The sequence below is a fragment of the Argiope bruennichi genome, chromosome 5 (genome assembly GCF_947563725.1).
Source record: "Argiope bruennichi chromosome 5, qqArgBrue1.1, whole genome shotgun sequence".
NCBI lineage: Eukaryota > Metazoa > Arthropoda > Arachnida > Araneae > Araneidae > Argiope > Argiope bruennichi.
The window spans coordinates 52,621,740-52,635,062 of NC_079155.1; the positions used below are offsets into that span (position 1 = coordinate 52,621,740).

General features: G+C 28.9%; 1 protein-coding gene across 1 annotated transcript in view; it reads right to left on the reverse strand.

Annotated features, from left to right (window-relative positions):
* Positions 1–4,137: 4,137 nt before the first annotated feature.
* Positions 4,138–13,323, reverse strand: part of LOC129968570 (reversion-inducing cysteine-rich protein with Kazal motifs-like) — a 122,018-nt gene continuing 112,832 nt past the window's right edge. The window contains exons 20-22 of the mRNA XM_056082590.1: positions 9,466–9,595; positions 7,712–7,807; positions 4,138–6,179 (exon numbers count right to left, since the gene is read on the reverse strand). Of these exons, the coding sequence (XP_055938565.1) occupies positions 5,743–6,179; positions 7,712–7,807; positions 9,466–9,595 (663 nt within the window). The 3' untranslated portion in view covers positions 4,138–5,742. The remainder of the gene's footprint in view (positions 6,180–7,711; positions 7,808–9,465; positions 9,596–13,323) is intronic.

Here is a 13,323-nt window from a genome sequence, read left to right on the forward strand (position 1 = left end):
GCTCTACAGTATGTTATTTATTCTATGATGAAAATACAAATGCTTACATGCACTTTTTGAATAAATTTATTCTTTATACGCAAAAATGGCTTTGAGAATTTACAATAATAAAAATTAAAATTCAAAATTTACTACACATCGTTTACTGTAACCGATTTTGATTTAAAAAAAAAAAAATGTTTTCTATAATTCATGGCATCTGTTTCTCGAAACTTTCAGTACTTTCATAGTAACTTTTATACTAGTTACTTTTATAGTTTCATAGTTTTTGTCATAGTAACTTTTATAATTAAATATGTACTTTTCCTTTTGCTATTAAATAAGAATAATATAGATATTTTGCAACATTTTTTTTAGATTTGCCTTTTTCTACATTAAAAAAATAAGAAATTTTCATTAAAATCAAATTTTTATTTACAAAGATTTACAATAAAAATACAAAATATAAACAAATGTATATAAATATATACCATATCAGTTGTGAATTCCATTACAAGTATATTATATTTCTATTAAGGAAAAATAGTACTTTCATATAATTTAAAGGCACATAGATTGAATAATTGACATAGGAACAAAGTTGCATAAAATTTCTAATACTAAACTAGATGAAAATATTAACTATAAAATGTACTTTTATCCTCCACAAATGAATAGTTTTGACAAAAAACAAATTACACTTGATAAGAATAAAAATGAAATTTAATTTTATTTGTATAAATTCTTTGTACAGAATGTGAGAAGTGTATCAAGTTTTAGAAATTCTTTGAAAATAAATTTTCAGAATTTCAAATTCTGCTACAATATTATCAAGTTTGTGAAATCTTTTTGAAAGAACTGTCCTTGCAACAATTTCTTTGTTCTTAAATAACAAAATAAGAAAATTTGTATTCTTATTTTTAGTTCGAGGAATACAAATAAAAGTACATATGTATCTTTGGTTAAATTAATTATTTTGTAGCGTAAGTTAACAGTTTTAAAGATTAAATTGGTCTAGGAAAGAAGATTCAATTTACTAAATATTTTTACTACCTTAGTATTCATTGTACCTCTTTTCTGAAATTTTAATTGTGATCAAAGAAATTTCCAAATTTCACAGCTGATTTCACAATTGACAGTTTTAAATTTTATTTTTATAAAATCTAAAAAGAACGTTTATTAGAAAAAATAGAATTTTTAAAGGCCACTTATGAAATTTAATTGAAAATACTTTGTTAAAAAAATAACATAAGTCACCCTTCAAATAAATAGATGCTAGAAAGCTAAAATATTGTGGGGTAAAAAAAAAAAAGGATAAAATAAATTAGTTGGCGATTCTATAGTTTTTGTTTTTTTTTTAATTAAGCTGTAACAAGAAGCAGTTTGAGCACATATCATCATGCATAATATGTACAAATATTTAAACATTCAACTCCTGTTATATTTAAAAATAAAAAAAGTGGCTCTAAAGAGCTAGTAAAAAAAATTGCCTCATGCAGCATTTTAATTTTTAGGAACTATATAAAGCGAGTATTAATTCGAGGAATATAAATAAAATTTAGCACTTTCTTTCGAGGAACATTGTATGTCAACTAATGTATATAGTTATAAAAAAAAAAATTTCACAAAAGAATTCCTCTTTTTTTCTGCATTAATATGCTTGCGAAGAAGCAGCAAAAAATAAACTTTGTGTATCATAATTTTTCTATATGAAATATTTTTATAAAATATCTCAAATCATTTTCTAGGGGAATAAATATGGCCAGCCGTGCTTACCCGAAACAGTACAGATACAAAAGATATTTTATTTCACCTTCGTCCATTTACTCAAAAAGAAATTGGTTCATTGCACAACAGATTAATAATAAATAAATTTTGATAGTGAAAATGATTTATGCTAACGAAGATGTAATCATTCAAATGAAAGTATTTATACAGATACGGTAAACACTTTATTATCTGTTGTTCGTAAAAAATGGGCCGCGGTGGCCTGGTGGTAAGGTCTCGGCCTCGGAACCGGAGGGTTTCAGGTTCGAGACCCGATTCCACCGAAGAACCGTCGTGTAAGGGGGTCTGTTGCACGTTAAATCTGTCATGACCAAACTTCCTCCCACTGGTGTGGTGTGATGTGGAGAGGGGGGTGCCAGCTCGGGTGTCGTCCTCGTCTTCTGACCGCGGTTCAAAATTACGAGGTCCGTCCCAAAATAGCCCTAGCGTTGCTTCAAACGGGACGTTAATATAACTAAACTCGTATAAAAATATTGTTAAAAAGAACATTAATCATTAATTTTTTTTAAACCATCGGGATTGGTCCCACCAAAACAGTCTCGCATACTCTCTAATAAACTTGCCGCGCCAGATAACGCCTTCATTTGCGTGGGCGTACAATAGTAACGAAATATTAACTTTTGGCGTCAATTTAGCACTTTCATTGAATCAGTCGTGTCATTTCGAGTTATTTAGCGATTAATCCTGGGATGAGTTAATAGTATCCAAAAATCGGATTTTTGTTTTAGACGCACGTTTTTTCCACCGATTGAAACAAAAATTTGACTCGAAACTGCACTTGTAGTCACAAATTCCCATTCCTAATTTGATATATTTCAGTCATTGCGTTTTGGAGTTATCGCGTTTCTGAAAGTACAGACTGACAGACAATCAACCCGTAGTTGTATTTGGCTCAAAATTTGACAGATGTCTACACTATAGATCTAAAATCTGTGTACCGAATTTTATCTATATTATTATATTTTTTTGTAATTATCATGTTAACTTACATTCAAAGAGCCGGACAGACAGATTTCCCCTGAATGGATTTTTTTTTTTTTCATAATTTGATAAAAATCTGCGAATTTGGTATAAAGACCGTGTGCCAAATTCCACCTGTCTAGCTCGCGTTGTTTTTGAGTCATTATCTTTGTCACAGACACGGACATTTTCCACAAATGTGTTTTTCGAACTCAAGAAGGTCTAAAACTTGCAGATTCATCGAAATCTCGAATTATTTTTTTGACGATTACTGCACTTTCTCTATACTGCGCATACGAGAAAGTAAAAAAGATGTGTTTAACAGGTACATACAAAAAAAAAAAAAAAGTTTTATTCTTTTATGGAAAAGCTAAACAACAAACCTGTAAATACAGAAATCTATTTATTAAGTCTTAATACTGTGTGTAGGACCCCTTTTGTAATTAAATATTACTTAAAAAGCATTTCCTGTCTTGGTTTGGTCATTTTTTACAGATCCATGGTTACTGCATCCTACAATTATGCGAGAAATCAGGAGTTAGCTTTTTAACTCAGATATTTCCGTGAATGTTTCGCCGACTTCTTCGTCAAAAATGTTCTAAACTTTCGAATCCGCCCAAATAGGGCCATGAAAACAAAAATCATACTTCTGTAGTTTCCGTAAAAAAAATAATTAGCAAAAATAAGCAAGAAAAACTGCCTTCATTTGTATGAATAGCAGGTCTTGCAGACTGATCCACAGACATAAATCTGTTACCGTATAACTAATGTCCCTTTTTTTATTTTATAAAATACCCCCAAAAGTGCTTTTTAAATACATATTTATTCACTTATTAATTATTTATGCATATGATCGTTAAGTTTATTAAGCCATTGTCCGCATAAACGAGGCTGACCATATCTATTCCAGAATTTATAAATATACAAAGGAAAAACTAGTCACAAGTCTAGGAACTTTGTATCACATAATTATCAGACCATAAAACAAAACTTATTTCATAATATATGCATTTTATGCTATGTTAATTCAATGAAAGATGATGAGTAAACTTAATTATCTCTTTAAATAATGCTCCCAACTTTTCAAATAATTATTTAAAAGAAACTTTCTATTATTAACATAGATAAGCAAGTCTTTGCAATGAGAAAGTTTCTCTCAAATAATATTTCATCAAAGCACATTAATAAATAAATTTTCGTTTATTATTTACATCGTTATAGAGCAAATATTACTTACAAAATATCTTTATACACAGTTGGATATATTACAAAAAAAAAAAAAAAAAAGATACTGTACATTCATTAGTAATTTAAGAATGTGAATCAAAACATCGCCGTTTTTCTTGATTCTATTGAGGCGCAGTATGGCCAAAAATGGCTCTTGCGCCATAAAACCAAACCAAACCAAACCTTGATTCTATTGAAAATTTCAAAAATTAATCAGTGTCTAGTGAATTCATTCATTGAGATCCGCTGCAGTTATATACAAAGGTAGCTCCTCACTAAAGAAAAAGGCTGCGTTTCAATAGATATTAAAATACATTTTTAAAACTTCTTAATTAATGCCTGTTCGTTGATTCTCGATATCTTGGACAAATAAAACAGGCAAACTTTGAGATTTAAAAAAAAACATTGCAAGAAATTCAATAGCTCTGAAGGTACCACGCACAATTTCATATGAATAAATACATCGAAAGATAAATAAAAGATATATATATATATATATATTCTTTTGATGTTATGTGTGATGGTACTATAATATTGCATACTAGACACTCACCTTGGAGTGATATAAAAGTATTCCTATAGAGACAACAAGAATATCTTCAACTTCATCAAATCCTACAATATTTCAACAGCGGCATAATGTTTACATAAAGGCACTATATTCGAACACGCGAATATCTCGTTTCTAAAAAAAATTGCAAATATACCTTTGTTTCCAATGAATAATGATGATGATTGATCACACGATTTATGACATAAACTGATGAAAAAAATCAGTGTAAGACAATAGATTAAATTCACTTGTACGCTTCCAGTTTCATCGCATTCCAGTGTAAACAATGTTTCGTCTTTTTTGGTTGAAAATATATATCACATTTTTTATATATATATATTTAGAAAAATAAGTGAAAATATAATTGTTTCCTCAGCTTATATGTTTTCTGGATTAAGAAAAGGATTTTTTTTTTTTTTTTGAATTTCATATTTTTCACAACTAAGCCAGAGTACAAGTGGATTTTTATTACGCCTGGCGAAAACGAAATTCAAACTGTATAAAACGAAGTGAAATTATGGCAACACCTTACTAGATAATAACAAAAGTTGTCAGTTTTTTTAAATTGTCAGCAATTTCTGTCAGGTTATCTAATTTTCAGTGTTATTCAGTAAAACACTTAAGTTTTGAAGAGGGGGGGGGTAAAACACTGTGTCGCCAGATTTTTATCAGACTTGGGGCAATCTCACTACATTTTATAGTAACATAAAAATTGAAGGTCTGAAAACAATTTGCGTTTCTAAATCCAGATCACTGAAGATTCACTGTTTTCTAAAAAGAAGTGCTAAGAATTCACAATCAACCAAATTATAAGATATTATACATTATAATAGCACTGAGTATCAACAGCATTTCAGTGTGTAGCATTCAGTATTCAGTGTCTGCAGTAAATATTCATTTTCAGTATAGAATAATTTTACAGGAATTGTATATAAAAGCAAATCTTCACCAAATAAAATTCTGAATTTGATTAGAATCTCAACAATGAACTGTACTGCTTGAACAGCGATATCGAGGTTCATATGGTTTCAAATATCATCTCTTACACGGAAGGAAGAACTATCCCAAAATATTATTCTCTAATAATGGCCATTATACTTGTGCGACGAGAAACTTGGCGATTTTCTCATTCTAATATTTTTCACCGATTAGTAACATTTACAAAGATACCTTATATTTGCATTCTGCCCGGTATTTATCGGTATATTTTACATCCTTGCCATTTGCAAAAATTTCTACGTTACATTACCAGCCATTAGTGTTCTCAATGCCAACAGAGCAACTGCAAGTTGGAGAAAGACATTGAATAAGATCACAGAACCGGAGTTCTGGCTGCTTAGACTGGGTTGCACGATATAACTACCTGTCAATGCTGATAAAGGTACTTCCGTGACTAGGGTAGGGCTTCTCTGTTCCACCAGGGCTTGCAGCTTCAAGGCTTCTTGGAAGCATGCCTCGATCTGTAGGAGAGAGGGCCGTGGAATGTTGGGAGTAATGAGTGCCACAATCGTGAAGTCCTCGTCCAAATAAGTGCTGACATCGCACTCGGCCGTCTTGATGTGCTCCTGCAGCTTTTGGCCCACTTTGGCGATGGTTACTGGCTCCATCGAATGTATGGCCTCCACCACCTGGTCTAGAAGACGCTGACTGTATGTCAGTTTGATAGCAACTCCTGAAGAAAATAAAATTGCATTTTTATTCCATAAAAATTATTAAGAGTAGAATATCAACTGAAATATAGAATTCAGTGTGGCTTGTTAGCCAAAACATGTCACACCACTCCATCACAAACACGGTCAATCATTTTATTTCTTCGGATTGTGATGGTATGCCTTGATGATGTAGATAAGTCGCATTCTATATTACAAATATCGTATGAAGCAAAATTCAAAAATTAAATAATTTATTTGGCAAAAAAAAAAATTTGGGTTCGGCAAAAATTAATTTTTTTGGTGTGTGAAAGAGGGGAGGGAGAGAAGAGAGATAAATCTAAAACATATTTTTTTTTAATAAAAATAAAAATTTTCTTTTAAGTAATAATCTTTTACATCCTCTATGACTAGTTTTCTCTAGCTTTTCAGACAATTTCATGATTTTCCCCCTTTTATTCTTAGTAATAAAGACTCTACAGAACAGGTTCATCATTCAAAGTATTTTGTAAAGAATGAAACAAAACTTGGATGGTAGAAAGTTCAAGAAATATATTGGCTTTGGAGATTACTTCCAATGCAATATATATTGATTCATATCCAATCCAATTCATCATAATCCAATTCATATTTTTGGTGAGAAATATTTTTATATGACCCCTAATTATCATAGAGTAACACAATATTTTTACGATAATCATTTCGATTCTCTTTTGATTGTCATCACTTAATTTATACTTATTAAGGTAGGTAATTACATTAAAAAGTCGATTTTTTTGCGAAATTATGAATTTTTTTTAAAATTTAATATTCTTAATGTTTGGACAGATTTCTTTATAAAACCGATAGAATTTTGTCTCTAAATCTATTTTTTTTTCTTTGAGAAATTGAATTGAATTTCGTATTTGTCTTCACTTACGTTTTAATGCCATTTTCTCAAATTTTAATCTTTGAAAGAGTTTTTTTTTCGAAAAACCTTACAAATGAAAATCTGTCGGATATGTTTTGTTCAAATTTGGTATAATAATTTTTCAGTATGTTCTGCAGTTTGTGCATTAAAGAATAAGTAAACTATTCAATTAAAAATATTTTATGTTTGTTTTAATGCTTCAACAACGTGAAAAAAGTCAAAAATTTCGTACTATTTATTAGTTAAACCCCAATATTTAAGGAATAGACAGAAATATAGTTTATATTTTTAATTCAGGAATTAGATAATATATTTGCAGAATTTTAAACAAATCATTTGATAAACCACTAAACTACAAGATTTTTTTTATTTATATCTCTTTTTACCCCCTACCCCTTTCCAATTTTTAAGACTTTTGCCGCTTAACTGGTATATTTTGGTTTCATAGATTGTTTTTTTTTCTCCGAATATATTCACATACCTTAAGATAAATATTCGAGTAAATTGTTTGTTTGCTTGAAAGCAATTCAAAATGAACAATATCTTTGTTATGAAAACCCAATGGCAATACAATCAATCATTGATGAATACGTTAATTGAGTGAAAAGAAATCTTAAATCTATGTCTTTAATCAGATGAACTTACCACAAATAGGACAACATGAGTTAGGCGGTATTATTCCACTGCAAAATTCTGAAGGAAGAGGCTGACAGAAAACGGCAGAACACCCATTTTTATCACCTGAAAAGTATTAAATGGATTACAGTCAAGCAGGGAACGTATAGCATGTGAAAGTAAGACTACTAGAGTATTCTGACTTTTATTTTGATTAATACTTTATTGGAGCCATCATCGTTCAAGTAATGTTAAAAGCTTTAAATTTCCAAATAAATGGAAATTTAAATTTCATTTCAGCATATTAAATTAATGCAACGATATAAATTAAATAAAGCAAGAACTATCAAATAATGAAACGATTCATTTTTACAGATATTATGTTTAACTAACAAAAACTATTTAAATAAAGCCTAAAATATTTTTGCCTCATCCATAGTAAGAATTGGAATTTTGTTTTCAACGCTGACATCATAAAAAAAAAGCTATATTTGAAGGTATTAAAAAAAAAAAGAATTCGATCTAAAATGATATTTGTATATATAAACAAAATATGCTTCCCCCCTAAATTGACCATCATTTTCCATATACAATTGCTGAATTTCTCAGAGTTCACAATTTCATCAAATTTGGTTAAATAATATTTAAATGTATTAATACACTAAAAATAAGAAAAATCATAAAGAATACTATTAATGGTTTAACAGGGCATTATTTTATTATTATTATTATTTATTAATGGGGCACTTTTTATTAAAAAAAACTATTTTATATAAATTAATATTGGGTAATTTTGAATATCTTAGAATAAAGAAAGTTTTGTATTTATTGTTACCTGTATTTATCTTTGAGGACTAATTGATTCACCAAGGTTAGTGGTTATTAAATTATTTTTAAATATTTTCTGTACCTTAACGAGTTTCCATAACAAAATATTTTCAAATTTATTTAATCCTTATTTTCTGCATCTTTACACATCCAAATATATCCAAATATATATTTTTTAATTTAAGAAAGAGCAGAAATATTTGAAAATGGATGCAAGTCTAAAGGATTTTCACCATTGTTTGATTCTGAATAGAAACTGCGATTGTAAATACAGTAGAATTTCAAAAATTTTATTAAAATCATGTCTTGCACTGAAACCAAACCTTTAAAACTGAAACCAGCCAGAATGGTTAAATACAATATAATAAAATTACAAAAAAAAAAAAAAAAAATGTGAAATCTAAAAATGTGGAAATTCGTCAAAATCTCCATTTTTTTTTTTTTTTTTTTTTTTTTTTTGTAAATTAGAATACTTTTTCTTTATATACAAGAAAATAAAAAAAAAAGGATGACTGAAGTAACTTCTCCCTCAAACAACAAGGGAAATGTTCTTTTAAAAAACAACAGAAGAAGAACAATGTTCTTTTTAAACATATGTTCTTCTTTAACATAAGAAACAACAATGTTCTTTTTAAAAAATAGGTCATTTGAAATATGTTTGAAATCAGAATTTAAATTTGAAATATGCTCCTGAATCATTCTAAATCTAATATATAACTCAACTAAATATATAAGAGTAGTTGATACTTTTGTAGGAGCTTAATTTTAAGCTCCGATAATTGATGTTTAGGGAAATATAGCTAGCTTCATTTAAGCTTTGATTAGCCAGCTGTTAGCTTTTTTAATACCCTCTGAACTTGGATTAATTATTTAGCATTTATTGAGAATTTTGACTAAAATTTGTAAAATATTTTGCACATTTTAAAAGTGTTATGGAAAATTACACATAATCTCACCAGGTGTTGGTTGTCGTTTGACACAAGATCCTCGGTAGTCGATGGACATCTTTTCAGACTGGGCAGCACACTCACTCCAGTACTCCCGACCGTCGTGTCCGCACACTTGACCTTTCCTCTGGCAAGTATTCTGAAAAGAATTCATAAGAAATTTTTTAAGTTAAAAGTGAACTTTCATTTTATCAAACGGCAAACTACAGACAAGTGAAAGCTTCTTTGAAGTTAATGTATTTAATATAACAATGAGAAAAAATCTTGGTAATCATAGATTTCATAATGGAGAAAATAATGGGATTAAAATATTTGACAAAACAGTTAAGTGAGTTTGATTTTCATTAGAATAATTAAAAATATTGTTTCATATTTAGGGGATTGCGATGCGCGAGGATAGAACCTGGTACCTTGTGGTTCGCAGTCCAGTAACATGACCAGGATACAAAAGCATAAGTTCTAATAGCGTAGTTGTTAACTGGCTTATATGCTATTCACCACAACCCTCTTCTCAAGTTTCCGAGTCATATCAGTCTGAGTAAGCTTTTGATTGATTTATATTTACACAAAGATTCTTCGATAGAATCAGGAATCCTGAAGAAGGTTGCTCGAGTACGATTTAACGCGGTAATTTCGAAATGTAGAGCTAGATAGATGAAATTTGATATATAAGATTAGCATCTAAAATGTAAATTCTTATCAAATAGGGAAACAAATTTGTCAAACATTCGACTATCTGTTTGTCTGTACTTCGGTACAGCAACGGTTCATGTACTAAAAATATAATAACACGCAATAACTCATAAATGCAATGACGTAAATCAATGAAATTCGGTACTGATTTTGTGATTACAACTGTACTTCTGCTTCACATTTTGGTTGCAATAGGTCGAAAAAAAAAAAAAGAGTACAAAAACGTATTCGTATAATAGGTTCAGTAAAAAGGCTAGATCCACTTTAACCCTTTCTAGGGCCGTGGGAAGTATGATTCCCACCAAATTTATTAATCTTTGTATGAAATTATGTAGGTTGGCATAAGTTCTGACAAATTTTTTTAGTAAGTCAGAAACTTAGATGCTTCAGTTTTTTATCTCAGACAAAATGACGTGTCTTGATTTGTTACTTAATTATTAATTAATCAAATTAAATTTATCTAATAAGCTAAATGAATCCCTTTTCTAATTCTAATTTCAAGCCTAAAAATATTTTAACATAATATGACTAGAAAAAAATGGCCTTTTAAAGGGTTAAAGAACTTTATTTCCCACCTAATGTTTGCCAATGCCATGCCCAATGCATACCTTTCCCCAAATCCGCAATCTGATGTGAAAGGAAGGAGATAAAATCTTTATTGGAGAATTTGTAAGAAAGTTTCGAGGAAATGATTCCCCGTTGGTTTGGGATGATATTCATATTTATGTAAGATTTCCAAATGATGGTTGTCTAATTATAAGATTACAATAGATATTTATATATTATTTCATCCTGAATTTTTCTACCATTGTTGACATTGAAGGTATAAAGATATGGCTTATTTTTCTATTAGGCGTAGGTTTCCTGTTTAAAGTACAATTTTTATTAAACTTTTTGAAATTTACTTATTCATATAATTACGATTTAATTCAATAACTTAGCAATGATGAGAAAATTTTAAATTGTACCCATTTATAAATTTAAAAAAATTATATTATTTGAATTTAATTACTTCTGTTTCAAATTAAATTTCAGATTTAGGCGAGATGATAAAATATCAAGGAATTACATAGCATAATGTAATATGCGGTGAAAGGCTTCTAATATAGCACGTGTTATATACTTATCAAAATATGTAGTTTAAAAAAAATTTACCAAGAAAGCTATGTAAAATATTTCATTGAATATTTTGGCAACAACTAATACTGGCGAACCAACTGGTCACCAAATCCGGCTAGTACTGTAATATTCTATACTATTCCGATTTGTACTGTATCAGCATGCTTACTTCATCATTTATAATGAAAGCAATTTCTATTACATACATAATTTAGTATTATCTCACCGTATATGTAGTATAGAGAGTAAAGTAATCGTCAAAAAATTCAAACTCGAGATTTTAACGAATTTCCACGCAGAGGTGGCGGTAGAGATTTGCCGACGGAGGGGCAAGACAAATCCGACAGGGGGGGGCAAGCACAATATTTCTAATTTGGCTTCAAAATAACATAATAATTTTACATTTAATTAAAGAAAATAAAATATTATTGAATTCTTTTTTATTCAGATGCTGATCCTTTTTTTCATTGTTAAAACTTTATAAAAGGTATTTATAAAAAAACAGGTTATCAGTTTCTTTTACTAACCATCAAAAAATTGTCAATATTTGAGTCTATTTTTTTTATGAGACTCTTGAGATTTAATTTCTCTGCGATCTAATTTTAGAAAAAAATATAGTCATATTCCATTCTAGATTGTAGTATATAGATAGAAACATAGATTGTACCAGAATGACGTGTCATACTAAATGGACAAATGCATACTCTTACTATACTAACAAAAAGTTTTATAAAAGTAACTGTTTTAGAAATCCAGAAAAATAAATAAAAAATATTCGATGTTTTCTCCAAAAACAGATTTTTTTGCGTAGTCCCCTAGCTAAAATATTTGTTAAGTAAGGATTGCAACAACGAGCAAGAATTAAGATGTGTTTCGAATCCGAGGAAAATAAGTGCGCTTACTCAACAAAAATTTACAATAGTTCGGACACGAACAATATAGGATGAAGAAAAGATACAATATGTTAGGCCGGAGAAAATATTTTGTAAATATATGTAGAAACTTACAATTCTATACAAGATATGAAAAATGGACTGCTTAAACGTCAGATCCCCCTTGTATTTATTTTTCTATATATATTTAGGCTTAAAAAAACCAATGCATTTTATTTGAAAAAAAAATTAGATCTTGAACATGAATTCATTTTTATTTATGTACTTTCTAACTATTCTATGTACCATTAATTACTTTTTTAATTCGAAGTTATTACAAGCTAATATTCCTACCAAAAGGTGAGTTTTATCCCCTCAGTTGCATGCATAGGCTTTATTTAACCCCTTCATATATAATGGCGAGTCTAACTCGCATATGGAATTATTTAATTTTTAATCTGCAATTAAGTGAAAGTATTAAGTAATTTAAAACGCTAAAATCACTTGAAAACGCATCATTACCTCAAATGCACTTATATTATTCTAGGGATTAAAATAACAATAATTATCCCAAATAAGATCTGCTATCTAATTGGGAAGTTAAGTAAATTCGTATATCAAGGGATTAATGTGTTATTTATGAATATTCTAAGAATAACTATTTTAATCATCTTTTTATCAAGACATCTTTATTCAAAGTCTATTAAAAATTTAGGAGCATCTCAAATTATATACTTTTTGCTGATAATAGTAATTGAAAGAAAAGTATATATAAATGATACGCTCTCCGATTACATAGCCATAATATTGAATGCAGAATCTTAAGCATTTAGGTAGAAATTTATTTAAAAAAAATTAGTGCATACTGGAATAAACTCTTTTAGTGTAGCTAAAATGCTACCATACCAAAAATATTTTTTTTGTCGTCAACTGCAGTCGCTAATATTTATTTAGTGTAATAATTGTAGCCTGATAAATTATATTGCAAAAGAAAACAGATATTTTATTGTTAAATGGATTTAATTTACAATTATACAATTTACTTACTCCAGTGATTTATAATGAATTCACATAAATTGGTTACAGCAAAATCTCTTCTTAGCATGCATACTCACAAGAGTGTCAAAAGAAAACAGTGTTGCTGTTTTTTTTAATTTAGTTTAACCATTAACTAGATTTTAGT